Source organism: Epinephelus moara, chromosome 22 (assembly GCF_006386435.1).
Source record: "Epinephelus moara isolate mb chromosome 22, YSFRI_EMoa_1.0, whole genome shotgun sequence".
NCBI lineage: Eukaryota > Metazoa > Chordata > Actinopteri > Perciformes > Serranidae > Epinephelus > Epinephelus moara.
In genome coordinates, this window is record NC_065527.1 from 39,057,959 (window position 1) to 39,071,167 (window position 13,209).

Consider the following 13,209-nt stretch of genomic DNA (forward strand, 5'->3'; position numbering starts at 1 on the left):
CGGCGGAGTGATACTGGCCAGAAAATAGTCCCAATTGATAGCAAGGTCTGACGTAATGCAGGGATGTTTTAAAATGATTGAAATAGTCTAACAAAACACATGCATACTTTTTTGTAGCTTAAAACCTTTTGTATATGTGTACGTGTCCCCCGTATATCTTCAGAACTACTTTTTCTCTGGTAAGCTACGGGCGATTTCTCAGAGCAGGAGGCTCATTGAGAGTAGTGACACCGTCACATCAGAGCTACAGATGGTCAGCGTTTCACACAACTTCATGTCCAAAAACCTGAACTATCACTTTAACATGAAAAAAAAAGAGATGGAAAAATACATATAAGTGTTTCCTCTGAATCACATTGTACTTTGATAGTGTTAAAAATACTGTTTATTACATACATTTTATTCTAAGCAAATATTGTTGTTGTTTTGTTTTTTTGATAAACTTACCAGACGCACCCCAGACTTTTTAGAAAACCTTGTCATAAGCGCTGCGGCTTTTCATCTGGTCTCTCAAGCGAATGACAAGATCCATTTTGGATCCTGTTGAGCCAAGGCCACACTGTTTGGCACTTTCGCACTGCCTCAACCTGTGAAAACATGAACAAATATTTGAACAGCCACATAAGCTTTAATGCAAAGATGATAGCAGAAATTGCATTGAATGCATTGCTTATACTCAAGTTTGTTGTGCACAAATATGCACCTAATAAATATTACCATTTCAGGGGAAAATATAGAAGCTAATCTCACCTTCAAGTTCGTAATTTCATTTATCAATCTGTCCTCTGTAACATCCATTTCTGCCTGGTCTGCTGGGTTTGCCTGCTTTCTGCCTTGAACCTTCATGTATTCTGTGTTGAATACAATGTTGTTTGCCCTGGTCTGTGGACCTATCCAAGATGCCCATTTATGATATGATGGAGATACCACACATAGATTCGCAGCATTACCTAGAGAAGGAACAACCAGACGAAAACCACTGCTGTGTGTTTAAGACAACACATAGACACATGAACTGCTGAAAGTTGAGGGCATTTATTTGATTCGGATTCAGGAAAAGGAGGTTTATAGGGTATTCTTTGTAATCTCCTTTGAGTATGTAAATAAAATATTTCACTTCAAGCCACTGAGCCTACACTGAACCTGTTTCACCCCAGTGGAAGCCTTTCTCCCACTTAGAAAAACCAAGCGGGAAACATAGAACCCTTTATGTGTAAGCGGGGAACATAGAACCTTTTTTGCTTCTGAACCGTCCGTGCTATGTTTTGGCCCATGCTGGACGGAGCCTTGCCCAGACATCTCCCTCTCTCCTATAAGCCCAGCCTTCGAGACGTGCAACACTCCATTAGATGTCATTCAGTTCATTAAAAAATATCCCAATTAAAATCAGTGGCATAATAAGCAGATATGTTTCATGTTATTTTGTTTAATTTCAACAACACAGAGAACAGCTTGAACAAGCTGCGTGGAGCTAACGATCAGAGATTTCACTCTCAGCAGTACGTGACCGCGCATGCACGTCTACTTCCGAAACACAGCGGTTGGGGTGCGTTTGATTTATTGTACTGGGACGTTTGATTTTTCCACAACTGGACCACGGATGTCAAAAATCGCCATTTCCACCGAGACAGGACAAACAATAAATGAAACCAACCAAAGTCCACAGATTCTGTCAGTGTGATTTAAATAGTAAATATTTAAATGGTTTATTGAGTTTATTGCGGATGTTGATCGAAAAATAGGTAAAGAGGAAAAGAGAAAAAGAAAAAGATGACATGCATGGGTTTAAGTGTTCATTAAGGTTTCATACATGCAAGCACCCTAAACATTAAACATATATTTTACTATACACGTTGTGAAGTGTTTCTAATTTCTTTCTACTTCATACAGGTACAGTAAAATATTGAAATGTTTTTATTTGTTTGTTTGGTTTTTGACTTTGCTTTTTAAAAATGCATGAAGCCAGGAGAGGTGAACAATATGAAGCAATGAAGGTTTTGGTAATAGTACTGGCAAGAACTTAACACTACTTACCCTAGATGACAGGGCTTCAGAATGACAGCAATATTTTAGGGACTGTCACTGCTGCTGCTGGAGCTATTGGTGGACTTGTGTTGACTCCTTGGTGTGCAGTTACGCACTTCTTTGTGTTCATAGAACAGCTCCTTTCAAATAATTATTTTTGGGCAAAAGCCACAATAGCTATGTTTCCATCCAAAAGTGATTAGAATCATTGGGAAATACACATTAAAAGAAATACGAATCCTGTGTGTTTCCATTAAATGTATGGACTTTGGTGAAAACTACGAACTCGCGCGAGTTTTCCGCAGAACCGGAAACAAAACAAGTCTCGCATTCTCTTCTACGTTTTCTGGCGGTTGGCAACCAACTTGTAAATGCATTACCGCCTTCCCGACCCAGAGTGTGGATATTACCATGGAGAGAGGTGCGTTACGTCAGACTTAATTCGAACATAACTGTTTTCATCCCCCGTTTTGCGAATCAACATTTTTTCAAATCAACCAAAACCTGGCTAAAGTGAGCGTATTTTAGTTTGTGCGAATCATGGGAATTTAATTCAAACTTTTGCATTTCCATCATAATTTTCCGATGCAATACTTCTAGATGCGCATCTAAACAGGCTGATGGAAACATGGCTAATGATAGTGACTGCTGGCCACACAACTAGGGTGGCATTTGTAGACACTATATTCAGAAAGAATTACAGAAAATAAATTGTGTACGGTTTTGTAAATACATGCATTGATAAACAGTACATTTTCAGAGCAATAACTGTGTCAGAATATATTTGTATTTGATCAGAGGGTCTATGCATAGAACCTAAACTTTTGCAGATTGAATGAGTGAGCCTCCACTTGAGCTAATAAACTCAAAATAAGAGTATTATTTCATTGTTTCAAGCACTACTGAGAGCTCATAAGACCTATGAATGTAATATGAAATGTGACAGAATATCAACTGAGCCCACAATGTCTGACTGAAAACTAATTTTAAGAGGCACAGAAATAACATAACTGTTAAAATGAGAGGCTTTTTCCCTTAGGTAACCCGGAAACCATTCAAAATTCAAATATACGTGTGAATCTTAGGGATGGGAATTTTTAGAATTATCAGTTCTACTTATTGGTCCAATTCCTAATCAATTTTCTGTGTGAAGAAAAGTAGGTCTACCCGTTGTCCAACAACTTAACTGTTTTATTATTTCCACTGTTCATCGTTTAGCTTGCTATAGACAGTCTGGAGGCTGCACTGCCCTGCAGTTGAGTTCTGCCTTTTTTGTTCAGCATCAGATGCCTGGGCAGTGATGAGAGGAATTGATAAGCTTGGGGGCACATGATACCAATTCTAATTATTATGACGCTGCATGGTAATCCCTAATTATCATACAGCATGACAATTAGGGATGGTAAATTGAGAACAATTGGAACCGATATCATATGTCTCAGAGCTTATCAATTCCTGTTATCAATGCCCAGGCATGTGATGCCGAACAAAAAAGACATAATTCAACTGCAGGGCAATGTAGCCTCCAGACTGTCTATACCAAGCTAAATGATTAACAGTGACAATAATAGAATAGTTAAGTTGTTGACAGTGAGACCCCCCCCTTACAATAATAATATTTGTTTTCTTCAAATAGAGTCTGGTGGCTTTGAAAAAAATCACTAAGGGTCATCATCTTACAATATTTTACCCAACGTTTAAGAATTAAAAGTAACGTTAGCATTTAAAACAATGTTTGAGTAGAAGTCTTACCTGTGTCGGCATCGCCATCTTCGCTGATCTTCGCGCTCTTCGAGCTCTTCGCGCTCTTCGCGCTCTTCGTTCTTCTTCTTCTTCTGTTTAGCATAGTTTAGCATTGTGGGCATGGTTTGTAGGGGGCGTGGTTTGTACCACGGCTGCAGTTGTGTACTATTGCATTTGAATGCAGCACAACATGTTGGTCTAACAGGATGTACTGTGTTTTACCGGTAGAATAGACTTTTCACGGCAAAACAACAAAGGTAAGCGAAATTTTACAACTATCGTTTGGCAAAACGATTTCTGTTGTTCTTTCTTTGGCCTCTATCTCTCTGATGCTTTGGTGGAAACGGGGCTTCAGAGTTCAGATTTGACAATGTGTTTAAATGTATTCATAACGAGGGATGTCAAGGCCACAGGGTGATAGCCATTCAAAGATTTCGGAGACCTGACTATTGCCACAGCTACCACTGTGGATTCCTTCCACATACCGGGAACTGACAAGAATGATGAGCCAAGGTTGCAATTTATTGTTGTATTGAGATCCTGAAATGGTGATGTGGATACATACAATGAAAATGTAAGTGTAAAGAGGTCTTTGTGTGGGCATTTTGTGTGCAGTACACTGCACTTTCCATATTATTACAGCACCATGACATGTAGACTTTACACACAAAATGTCCACGTATAGGCACAATTTCACACAAATTTTTTATGGTCCTAGCAATGAATCCACATTACCATTTTAGCATCTCAAAACACTACACTGCAACCTTAGATAGTCATTTTTGCCATATCTCTGTCTCTTATGATGTTAGAGCACCTGAAATTTGGCACATCAATACTGTATTTTTTAGCTGGAAGTATGGAAAAGTCTACATGGGACTGCCTGGGGCCCCCAGACCACCCATTTTGCACTTTGTCCATTTTCATAAACAAGTTGTGAAAAATATGCCATGTGCTTATGACAGTAAACGACCCTTCAACAAATCAGTCACTGATTACTACACAAAACCAACAGTGTGGTTATGAAATCCTACAACAACAGGAAACCCTGATATCCCTGTTGAACTTGCAGAGAGGAATGCTGGCTATAGAATATGGGTTGGTCAACTCTGGGCAAATTTTTTTTTAAAAAGGCTTCGCTTCTATAAAGGCTGACCAGCTTGGTGAAGCTCAGTCATCGCTGCTTTTGTGTCGTGCAGCCATCACCTGAGATCTCTTCTAGTTACATTCCGAAGCTGATCAGCTGTAGCATCATGAATCTGTGGATCAGCAGTCATCTCCTGGTAGTGGGGCTGTTTCTGAGCACCTCGGCTCTGTCACCTGAAGAATGCCAACCCCTGGTCACACCTCTGTCTCTGGCTGACCGCTCAATAGTAAGCCTTCATCTGACTCCTGTCTTATTTTCCTTTGATTTCAGATGATTTGTCACAGAACAGTTGTGTTAGTCCAGCTAGTGTTAGGTGCCTTTTTAAATTTTTGCTTAACACCTAACTTTGTGGAGTATAAATGTGCTGGTCTACTTTTTCCCCATGAATATGTTTGCAAATGTTAAATGACTAAAGAGGTCTGCCTGAGAAGAAGAGTTAAATACTGGCAAAAGTACCATTAAAAATGTGATCAAATAACAAGAGATTATGATTGTTACCAAAACCACTGAGGTTCAGTGTTAAGCCCTCCATTATTGAAATAACTGTGTCTGCTGTCACTTATTGACTCCGTGTTTTTGTGCAGATGTATGGCAGGACAAACCTCATTGCAGGTTACAGTGATGGTGAAGTCTTTAACAACATCCTGAAGCTAACCGAGAGCTGCTGGATAAACCTCAGCCCGTCATCAAGCGGCGATAGAGACGTTATGTCTGAGGAGAACAAGATGTGAGTGGGTAATAGTGCAAATACACAACATAATAATTTCTGTAGTTATATTTTCATCATAATTAAGACAACATTAATTTCCCTAACACACGTTAAACCTGCTAAAGATGATCACTTTGCCTTCTTATGGCTGGAATACATGGGGTATGGATGTGATGCGTCAGGCAGGCAGGACAGAGTAGGTCGTTTTTTTACCGGTAGTGCAAGGTTGCTGAAAGCTTCACTGTGTGTAATGACTTCTGCCAAGTGATGATGTAGTTGGTGTGGAAGCAGGTAGGCTATAATAACTGGCACTGAATTTATTAATTGTTAAAGGGAAATTTCGGTTTATTTTAACCTGTCTCCTAGGACGATAGGCAGGACAAATAAACTGAAATTTCCCTTTAACTACAGGATCCATTGATTTGTTTTATTTTAATGTGAAATGTAAAAACACACAAGTTTGCTCTGCTGCATCACAGAGTGCTACAGGGATGACATTTATTCATAGGCCATAGGCCATAGTTGTTAGCGTCACACTGGTTCTCTCAACAAAAAGCCTATGGATTTTTTCAGAGTGACCAGACGTCACCATTTTCCAGGGACTGTTACCGTCTTCCAAGGACTGCCCCCATTGTTGTTGGTCTGTCCTCGGCTGGAGCTGTCCTCGGAAATTTCCCTGTTTTTAACTGCAGGGCTGCCGAGTCTCAGGCATTGACTGTGAGACTCATGCAATCGACACTTTTCCCATGTTGCACACCACACGTCCATTTTCATTTCTAACTGATAATAGGCCTAACTGTACGAGCATGTAAATGTTTAGAAACAGTATGGACTGATTACCACATTTACTTTGTGGTGTTTTATTCAACAAGTTATATAGTTCCCTATTATATCAACTGATTTGCACCATAGTTTATTAACAGCTACCATGGTCTGGAAAGGTATGGCATCAGAGGGGTTTTGTTGAACTGACTTAATAACTATATACTGAACTGTCAACAGTTCGTGCAGATTGGTCAACATAAATCTTCACGTTTGAACGTTACTTGTGGAGTTCCACAGGGGTCAGTTTTAGGGCCCAATTTGTTTGTTTTGTATATTAATGACATATGTAAAGTATCAGAAATATTGAAAACTGTATTATTTGCGGATCTACGAACATTTTCTGCTCAGGGGACAATTTACAGTAGGTTCTGGAGGTGGTCACATCAGAAATGAATACATTAAAAGATGTGGTTAATTATCATAAAATCTGAGCAAAACCAAACTAATGCTGTTTGGTAAGTATCTATTAAGAAAGACGATGTTATTATTGAAAGAGTATCCGAAAACGCATTTTTTGGTGTGATAATACACCACATAATCTGCTGGAAACCACATATGGCATTATGTAAGAACAAAGTTGACAAGGAGTGTTGCAGTTTTGGGAAAAGCCAGGCATATACTCAATTACAAAGCACTGTATACTCTGTACTGTTCTCTGATATTGCCTTATGTGAAATATTTTGTTGAGGTTTGGGGAAACACCTACAAAACCACCCGACAACCATTATACATACTGCAGACTTGAGCCATAGGAATCCTACACAATGTTGGATATCAGGAAACACACTAATAACCTCTTTTTGAAGTCACATGAACTGAAATTTATGGATCTGGTGGATTTTAAAGCGGCTCAAATCATGTACAAAGCAAGAAATAACTTACTACCTGCCTACATCCAAAAACTGTTGTTGGACAGGGAAGGGGGTTACAACTTCAGAGGTATACTAAATTTGAAACAATGTTGTTTTCGCACCACTCTGAAAAGCATGGGGTGATTTTTTTGTGGAACGTACTGGGTGAAGAAATCAAACAAAGTAAAGATATCATACAATTTAAAAAGAGGTACAAAGACAGTATCTTCACAAGGTACAGAAATGATTAGAGGGAATGTAAAGCACACTCAGGGTGAGACTGTTGTCAGTATTCTCAATTCGTATTCATTTTATACATGGGGTAGTACTGGAAATCAGGTACTAAGAGAGCCTGGTCTCACTCCAAAGTCGTTGAAATCCGGTGCTTGGGCAGCGACTTGTGGTGTTAGAAACCAACGAAAAAGTCATCCTTTAACATGATACACTGGCCTGATACACAGCCGGTTGCAATTATAGTTTAACGCCACCTGTCGTCATCGGGGCAAACGCGGCAGGGCAAGGACGAAAGTTAAGGTGTCGAAAGTCAAAGTGGGGCAGGCAGGAGGGGTGGTGAATGGGTCCAACAAACACTGACCTTCACCCGAGAGAGCGGTGTTGTACCAACATAATGCGTTTATTTGGAAAGAGACTGTATGTAAAGGTTAAATTCCCTGTGAAAACAGAGGTGTATCTTGAAAGAAGAGAACTTGACATGGTGTGTCAGAACATCAACAACCAACGCACCCAGGGTACCTTGCACGTCGTATGCGGATGTGGAAAGTCCATGACCAAGCATGTCAATATGTGACAGGGTCAGAGTGAGAATGTGTTGATTAAGAAGTGCAGTGGTGCAGATGTGTGTTTAATCGATGGTGAAGATAGTGTATTTATGTAATAGTTTGATTAGTGATGGATTAGTATAGACAAGCATGATGCTTTTTCCTACTCCTTTTCGGACATGAAATGTTAATTTATGTTTCTCATTGTAAGTCTGTTCATCATTTACTGTTTGTCTCTGTTTTGTAGGTTTTTTCTACAACATATACTATTTTATTTCTATTTTTTTTTTTTTATGTTCTAAATAAATAAATCAAATCAAAATCACGCCTAAAGTCAGGTGCTGACCTGACCTCAACATGCTGACTTCAGGAGTAGTTTGACAAAAGAATAATTTAAGGTCCGCTTAAGAGACTTTTTCAGAGCTTTAAAATGTATCATTCAGTCTTCATCAGTGGAACAAATCTTAACTTCATCAGTCAATATGAATAAGAAGTCCTCAGAGTATGACCTCATCACTTACTCTCTTGTTTTTCCCAGAAATGGAACCTGCGTGAGCACAACTGTCAACGTAACCATCGACAGCAACACTATGACAATGTCACGTAAGTTATCTGATCTTACATGATACTGTAATTACATGTTTGGGAGTTTTGCATACAGGCACTTTATTGGCATTTTTTAATTGAAGAATTCAAGACTAAACCCCTCGATATAAGCAACTTGTTTCCTAAAATACATAAATTCCATCCTTCCAGTTTTAAAAGCATTTTTAGCCACACCAGCGTTGTCGCTCTGGGGACAGAAATGTCAGCTGGTCCACCACTTTGGTCCAGACTGAACTATTGAATGGACTGAGATGAAACTGACATTCAGAGGACAAATTACTGACTTTGGTGATTCCCAGAACTGTACTCATGCATCACCTCGAGGTTCATATTTTTCAAGTGAAATGTTGCAACAACTGTTGGATGGATTGTGATAAAACTGTTGTTGTTCCCCTCAGGATGAGCTGTAATTACTTTGGTGTCTTCTGACTTTTCAACTGGCACCATCATCAGGTCAACATTTAAATGCATCCAGTACTTTGGACGAGTGCTGGGTGGTATGACCAAATAGATGTATCATGGCATCTTTTAAGATTCTGGCAGTATGACAGTATATCAGGGTATTGTTTAAATTTGTTGCATGACTGGGCCTTTATATAGGTTTATTGTGTCTTATTCTACAGTCAGGACTGCTTAGAACGTCTATAAAAACATTTTTTATTGCCATATTGTCATTGGCCACTTTATTAGGTACACCCTGCTAGTACCGGATTGGACCCCCTTTTTAATTCTTGGTGCAGATTTGTCGGCTGCACATCCATAATGTGAATCTCCCGTTCCACCACATCCCAAAGGGGCTCCATTGGATTGAGATATGGTGACTGTGGAGGCCATGGGAGTACAGTGAACTCATTGTTATGTTCAAGAAACCAGTTTCAGATGATTTGAACTTTGTGGCATGGCGTGATATCTTGCTGGAAGTAGCCATCAGAAGATGGGAACACTGCAGTCATAAAGGGATGGACACAGTCAGCAACAATACCCAGGTAGGCTGTGGCGTTTAAACGATGCTCAGTTGGTACTAAGGGGCCCAAAGTGTGCCAATAAAATATCCCCCACACCATTACACTAAAATCTTTTTGTTTACACCAAATTCTGACCGTACCATCTGAATGTTGCAGCAGAAATCCAGACTCATCAGACCAGGCAACGTTTTTCCATTCTTCTATTGTCAAGTTTTGGTGAGCCTGTGTGAATTGTAGACTCATTCTTGTTGTCAGCTGGGAGGAGTGGCACCCTCTGTGGTCCTCTGCTGCTGTAGCCCATTTGCTTCAAGGTTGGACGTGTTGTTTCAGAGATGGTCTTCTGCATACCTTGGTTGTAACGAGTGGTTATTTGAGTTACTGTTGCCCTTCTATCATCTTAAACCAGTCTGGCCATTCTCCTCTGACCTCTGGCATCAAAAATGCATTTTGGCCCACAGATCTGCCGCTCACTGGATATTTTCTCTTTTTCGGACCATTCTCTGTAAATCCCAGAGATGGTTGTATAGATCAGCACTTTCTGAAATACTCAGACCAGCCCGTCTGGCAACAACAACCATGGCATGTTCAGAGTCCCTTAAAGACACAGTGTGTAGGAATTTCTCCCATCTAACGTTGAAATCGTATATTGCGTTCAAATGGATAGCGCACTCTAGCGCCTCACTTTTTTAAATGCGTATTGCAACTACGGTAGCCGCTGTGTACCAAAAAGCTATGATAACATTGATGAAACCATGTCATGTGATACTTCATGGAGTACTCATTCATTCGACTTTCCCTTACGTCTCAGTGCCAGCGGGCTCCTACACAGACACACGCGAAGCGAGTTGACAAACCCCCTCCTCACCATGCTGGCTGTGTTTACAACGTAGGACTGTTGGGGTGGGTGTAAATCGAAACAAACCAATCACATCTTGTCTTTTGACAACTGACAAGTGGCTCAACCTCACACACCTCATCCCTCTCCTCGCATCACTACGCCACTGACAGCGGCGCTGGCCTGTGATTGTATTGGCCTGACCTGCCTGTTGGGAAAAAAATGACAGGCAGGCCAGCTGGCCAGTAACAGAACAGAACTTCGGGAATAGTCCCGGTTCTCCCTATGTGCAGTCCGGGCCTGACTCTTAGCATGAATTAGGCTAAATGAAATGTCCCTTGAGAAAAAAAACATAGGCTACATTACAGTTAGCAGATGTAAGACTGTCACTTACCACCGCTGTCTATGTCCGATAGGCCTACAAAGAAAACTACTGATGGAGGTAGTGGGTATACAATTTTTTTTATTCCGTCAATCCTGCACCAATGAGGCTAGTGTGTTTTTCTACTGATATGCTGCCTGTGGTAACGATAGGCTAACCAAGCCAATGAAAAAAGTTAGCTGTAGGCTAATTTAGGCAGTAAAGTTTACTTACCTGTCGAGAAGAAAGCAGGCAACTTCAGCGTCCCTTTTAAAACCTTTCTCCTTCAGCAGCTCTTTCCACCTGGGAAAGGCTACCCTGATGTTGACCCTCATTTTTTAAATTCGCCAGTCACGTTGCCTTTTTGATTGCCTTTTGTGCTTTCTTAGCAACAAGAATTCTGTCTCCCGTGATTCTGCATATGCATGATCCTGCATTATGCTCAAAGAGTGGGACTTTGTTATGCTGCAGTAGTGCAGGCTTTCAAATTTGCCGGGGTAGTGGCGAAGCGCCTCTTGCGCCTCTCCTTCGGCTTCTCCAGGGCTGCCAACTTTTCAAAAAACCTTGGAGTGAGATTCAGCAGGGCCGACCACAATTTTGTTGTTTGGGCCTACACATTAATACCTATTTATTATTACCTATTAATATCACACACAATTATGTTTTAATACTTCATTTTTCTTTTCTTTACCAAATAAAACAGGTAACTACAAAACCTTCATTTAACATAATGTGGCCTATTACATCGACATATTCTTCAAATAAACACAAGAAGTTTGTGCTCTAGAGAAAGGATCAGCACTCAGTGAATAACCTCCTAAGCCCTATCATAAGCTATTATGGCAAGGCTTAACTATACAGACCAGTGAGCAGTGATAACTAACATGTCTTTGGGGTCATCAGGTGGGAACCTCCTTTCACCAGTGTTTCGTCTAGTTGGTCCCACGACACCTCCAGGAGGCTAGACAGTGATCTCTGGCGTCCCAGAGACACTCCCCTAATGCCAGGTCTCACTGCTCCCCACACTGACCGAACAACCTCCTTTACCTTACCTATACTACCACAGAGGAGGTAGACCCAGGGAAGGAAGCCTTGTTAGGCTATCACACTCCCCCGCCGGGTTAGGCTGTACAGTCTACCTCCCCAAGACGAGCCCTCACAACAATTTCTACCTTACCTATACTACCACAGAGGATGTAGACCCACGGAGAATAGCCTAATTAAGGCTATAACACTCCCCCGCCGGGTTAGGCTTTACAGTCTACCTCCCCAAGATGAGCCCATAAGACAACCTCTTTTTCCTTACTTACAAATGGCTTTCTCAGCCCAAACAGCACTGCCACCTTCAACAAACCCAGGCTCTGTTTATGCAACCTCCAGGTAGAGACAGTGCCAATACTACCTTTCCTAGCACATTCACCATAGTCTATTTCACACGCTACATAGCATAACTCCAATATAAGCTAAAGTTAAAGGAGATAGAGAAGATAAACTCACAGGATCAGTGAACACACTCACCTTGCAGCAAGGTCTCAAACAAAAGGGATTCAAATAGGCCACTCCCACACTTAAATAAACTTCCTCTTCCTGGGTTTTCTCCTGAGAGGACTGATTGGTGGATCTCTCCATCTGATCTCAAGGAGTTATGTATCCTGCTTAGTAGTTCCCCCTGCTGGCCCCCAACTGACATTATTCCTCCTCATCCAAATCCACTGACTACATCTAGCTGCTTCATCTGACATTTTCTTTACTGTCTTCCTCAAACTCTGTCCCCACACTCTGAGTTCCCCCAGGAGCGAGACAGCTGATCTTGCTATGAATCCCCTACACCCCACTTCCACTGGACAAATCCTAGTTTTACATCCTTGCTGCTCAGCTTCTGCTCCTAAGTCTGCATACCTAAACTTTTTCCTTTCATAGGCTTCTTCCACTGAGTCTTCCCAAGAAACTGTCAGCTCAATGAAATAAACTATCCATTGACTCACTGACCACAACACTATTTCAGGCCTCTGATTGGTACAAACTATTTCCTGGGAAAAACAAGCTTTCTGATTGGTACAAACTATTTCCTGGGAAAAACAAGCTTTCCCCCTAAATCTACTTGCATTTCCCAATCACAAGCACCTTCTAGGCGGCCACACCCTTGTCTCCTTGCTAACTTATCCCTTCTGTATTTCTCCCCCTCACGGACAAACTGAATTGCTAAACTCCTATTCTTAAAACCTTCCGAATTTACCTGTCTTTGTTTCCCTTCGATGCCTGCAGCTAAACTTTTCAACACCTGGTTGTGTCGCCATGTATATCGGCCTTGTGACAAGCTAACTTTACAGCCTGACAAAATATGCTTTAAGGTTGCGGTACCT

General features: G+C 41.0%; 1 protein-coding gene and 1 long non-coding RNA gene across 3 annotated transcripts in view; one reads left to right on the forward strand and one right to left on the reverse strand.

Annotated features, from left to right (window-relative positions):
* Nucleotides 1-248: 248 nt before the first annotated feature.
* The window catches only part of LOC126383529 (uncharacterized), a 99,600-nt gene continuing 86,639 nt past the window's right edge, over nucleotides 249-13,209 (reverse strand). Inside the window, exons 2-3 of the long non-coding RNA XR_007569158.1 lie at nucleotides 3,778-5,074; nucleotides 249-950 (exon numbers count right to left, since the gene is read on the reverse strand). This is a non-coding gene — a long non-coding RNA (uncharacterized LOC126383529). The remainder of the gene's footprint in view (nucleotides 951-3,777; nucleotides 5,075-13,209) is intronic.
* LOC126383502 (uncharacterized) overlaps nucleotides 5,007-13,209 on the forward strand; it is a 131,263-nt gene continuing 123,060 nt past the window's right edge. For both annotated transcript variants that reach the window (XM_050034033.1, XM_050034032.1), the window contains exons 1-3: nucleotides 5,007-5,141; nucleotides 5,500-5,642; nucleotides 8,618-8,682. In XM_050034033.1, the coding sequence (XP_049889990.1) occupies nucleotides 5,022-5,141; nucleotides 5,500-5,642; nucleotides 8,618-8,682 (328 nt within the window). In that variant the 5' untranslated portion in view covers nucleotides 5,007-5,021. The remainder of the gene's footprint in view (nucleotides 5,142-5,499; nucleotides 5,643-8,617; nucleotides 8,683-13,209) is intronic.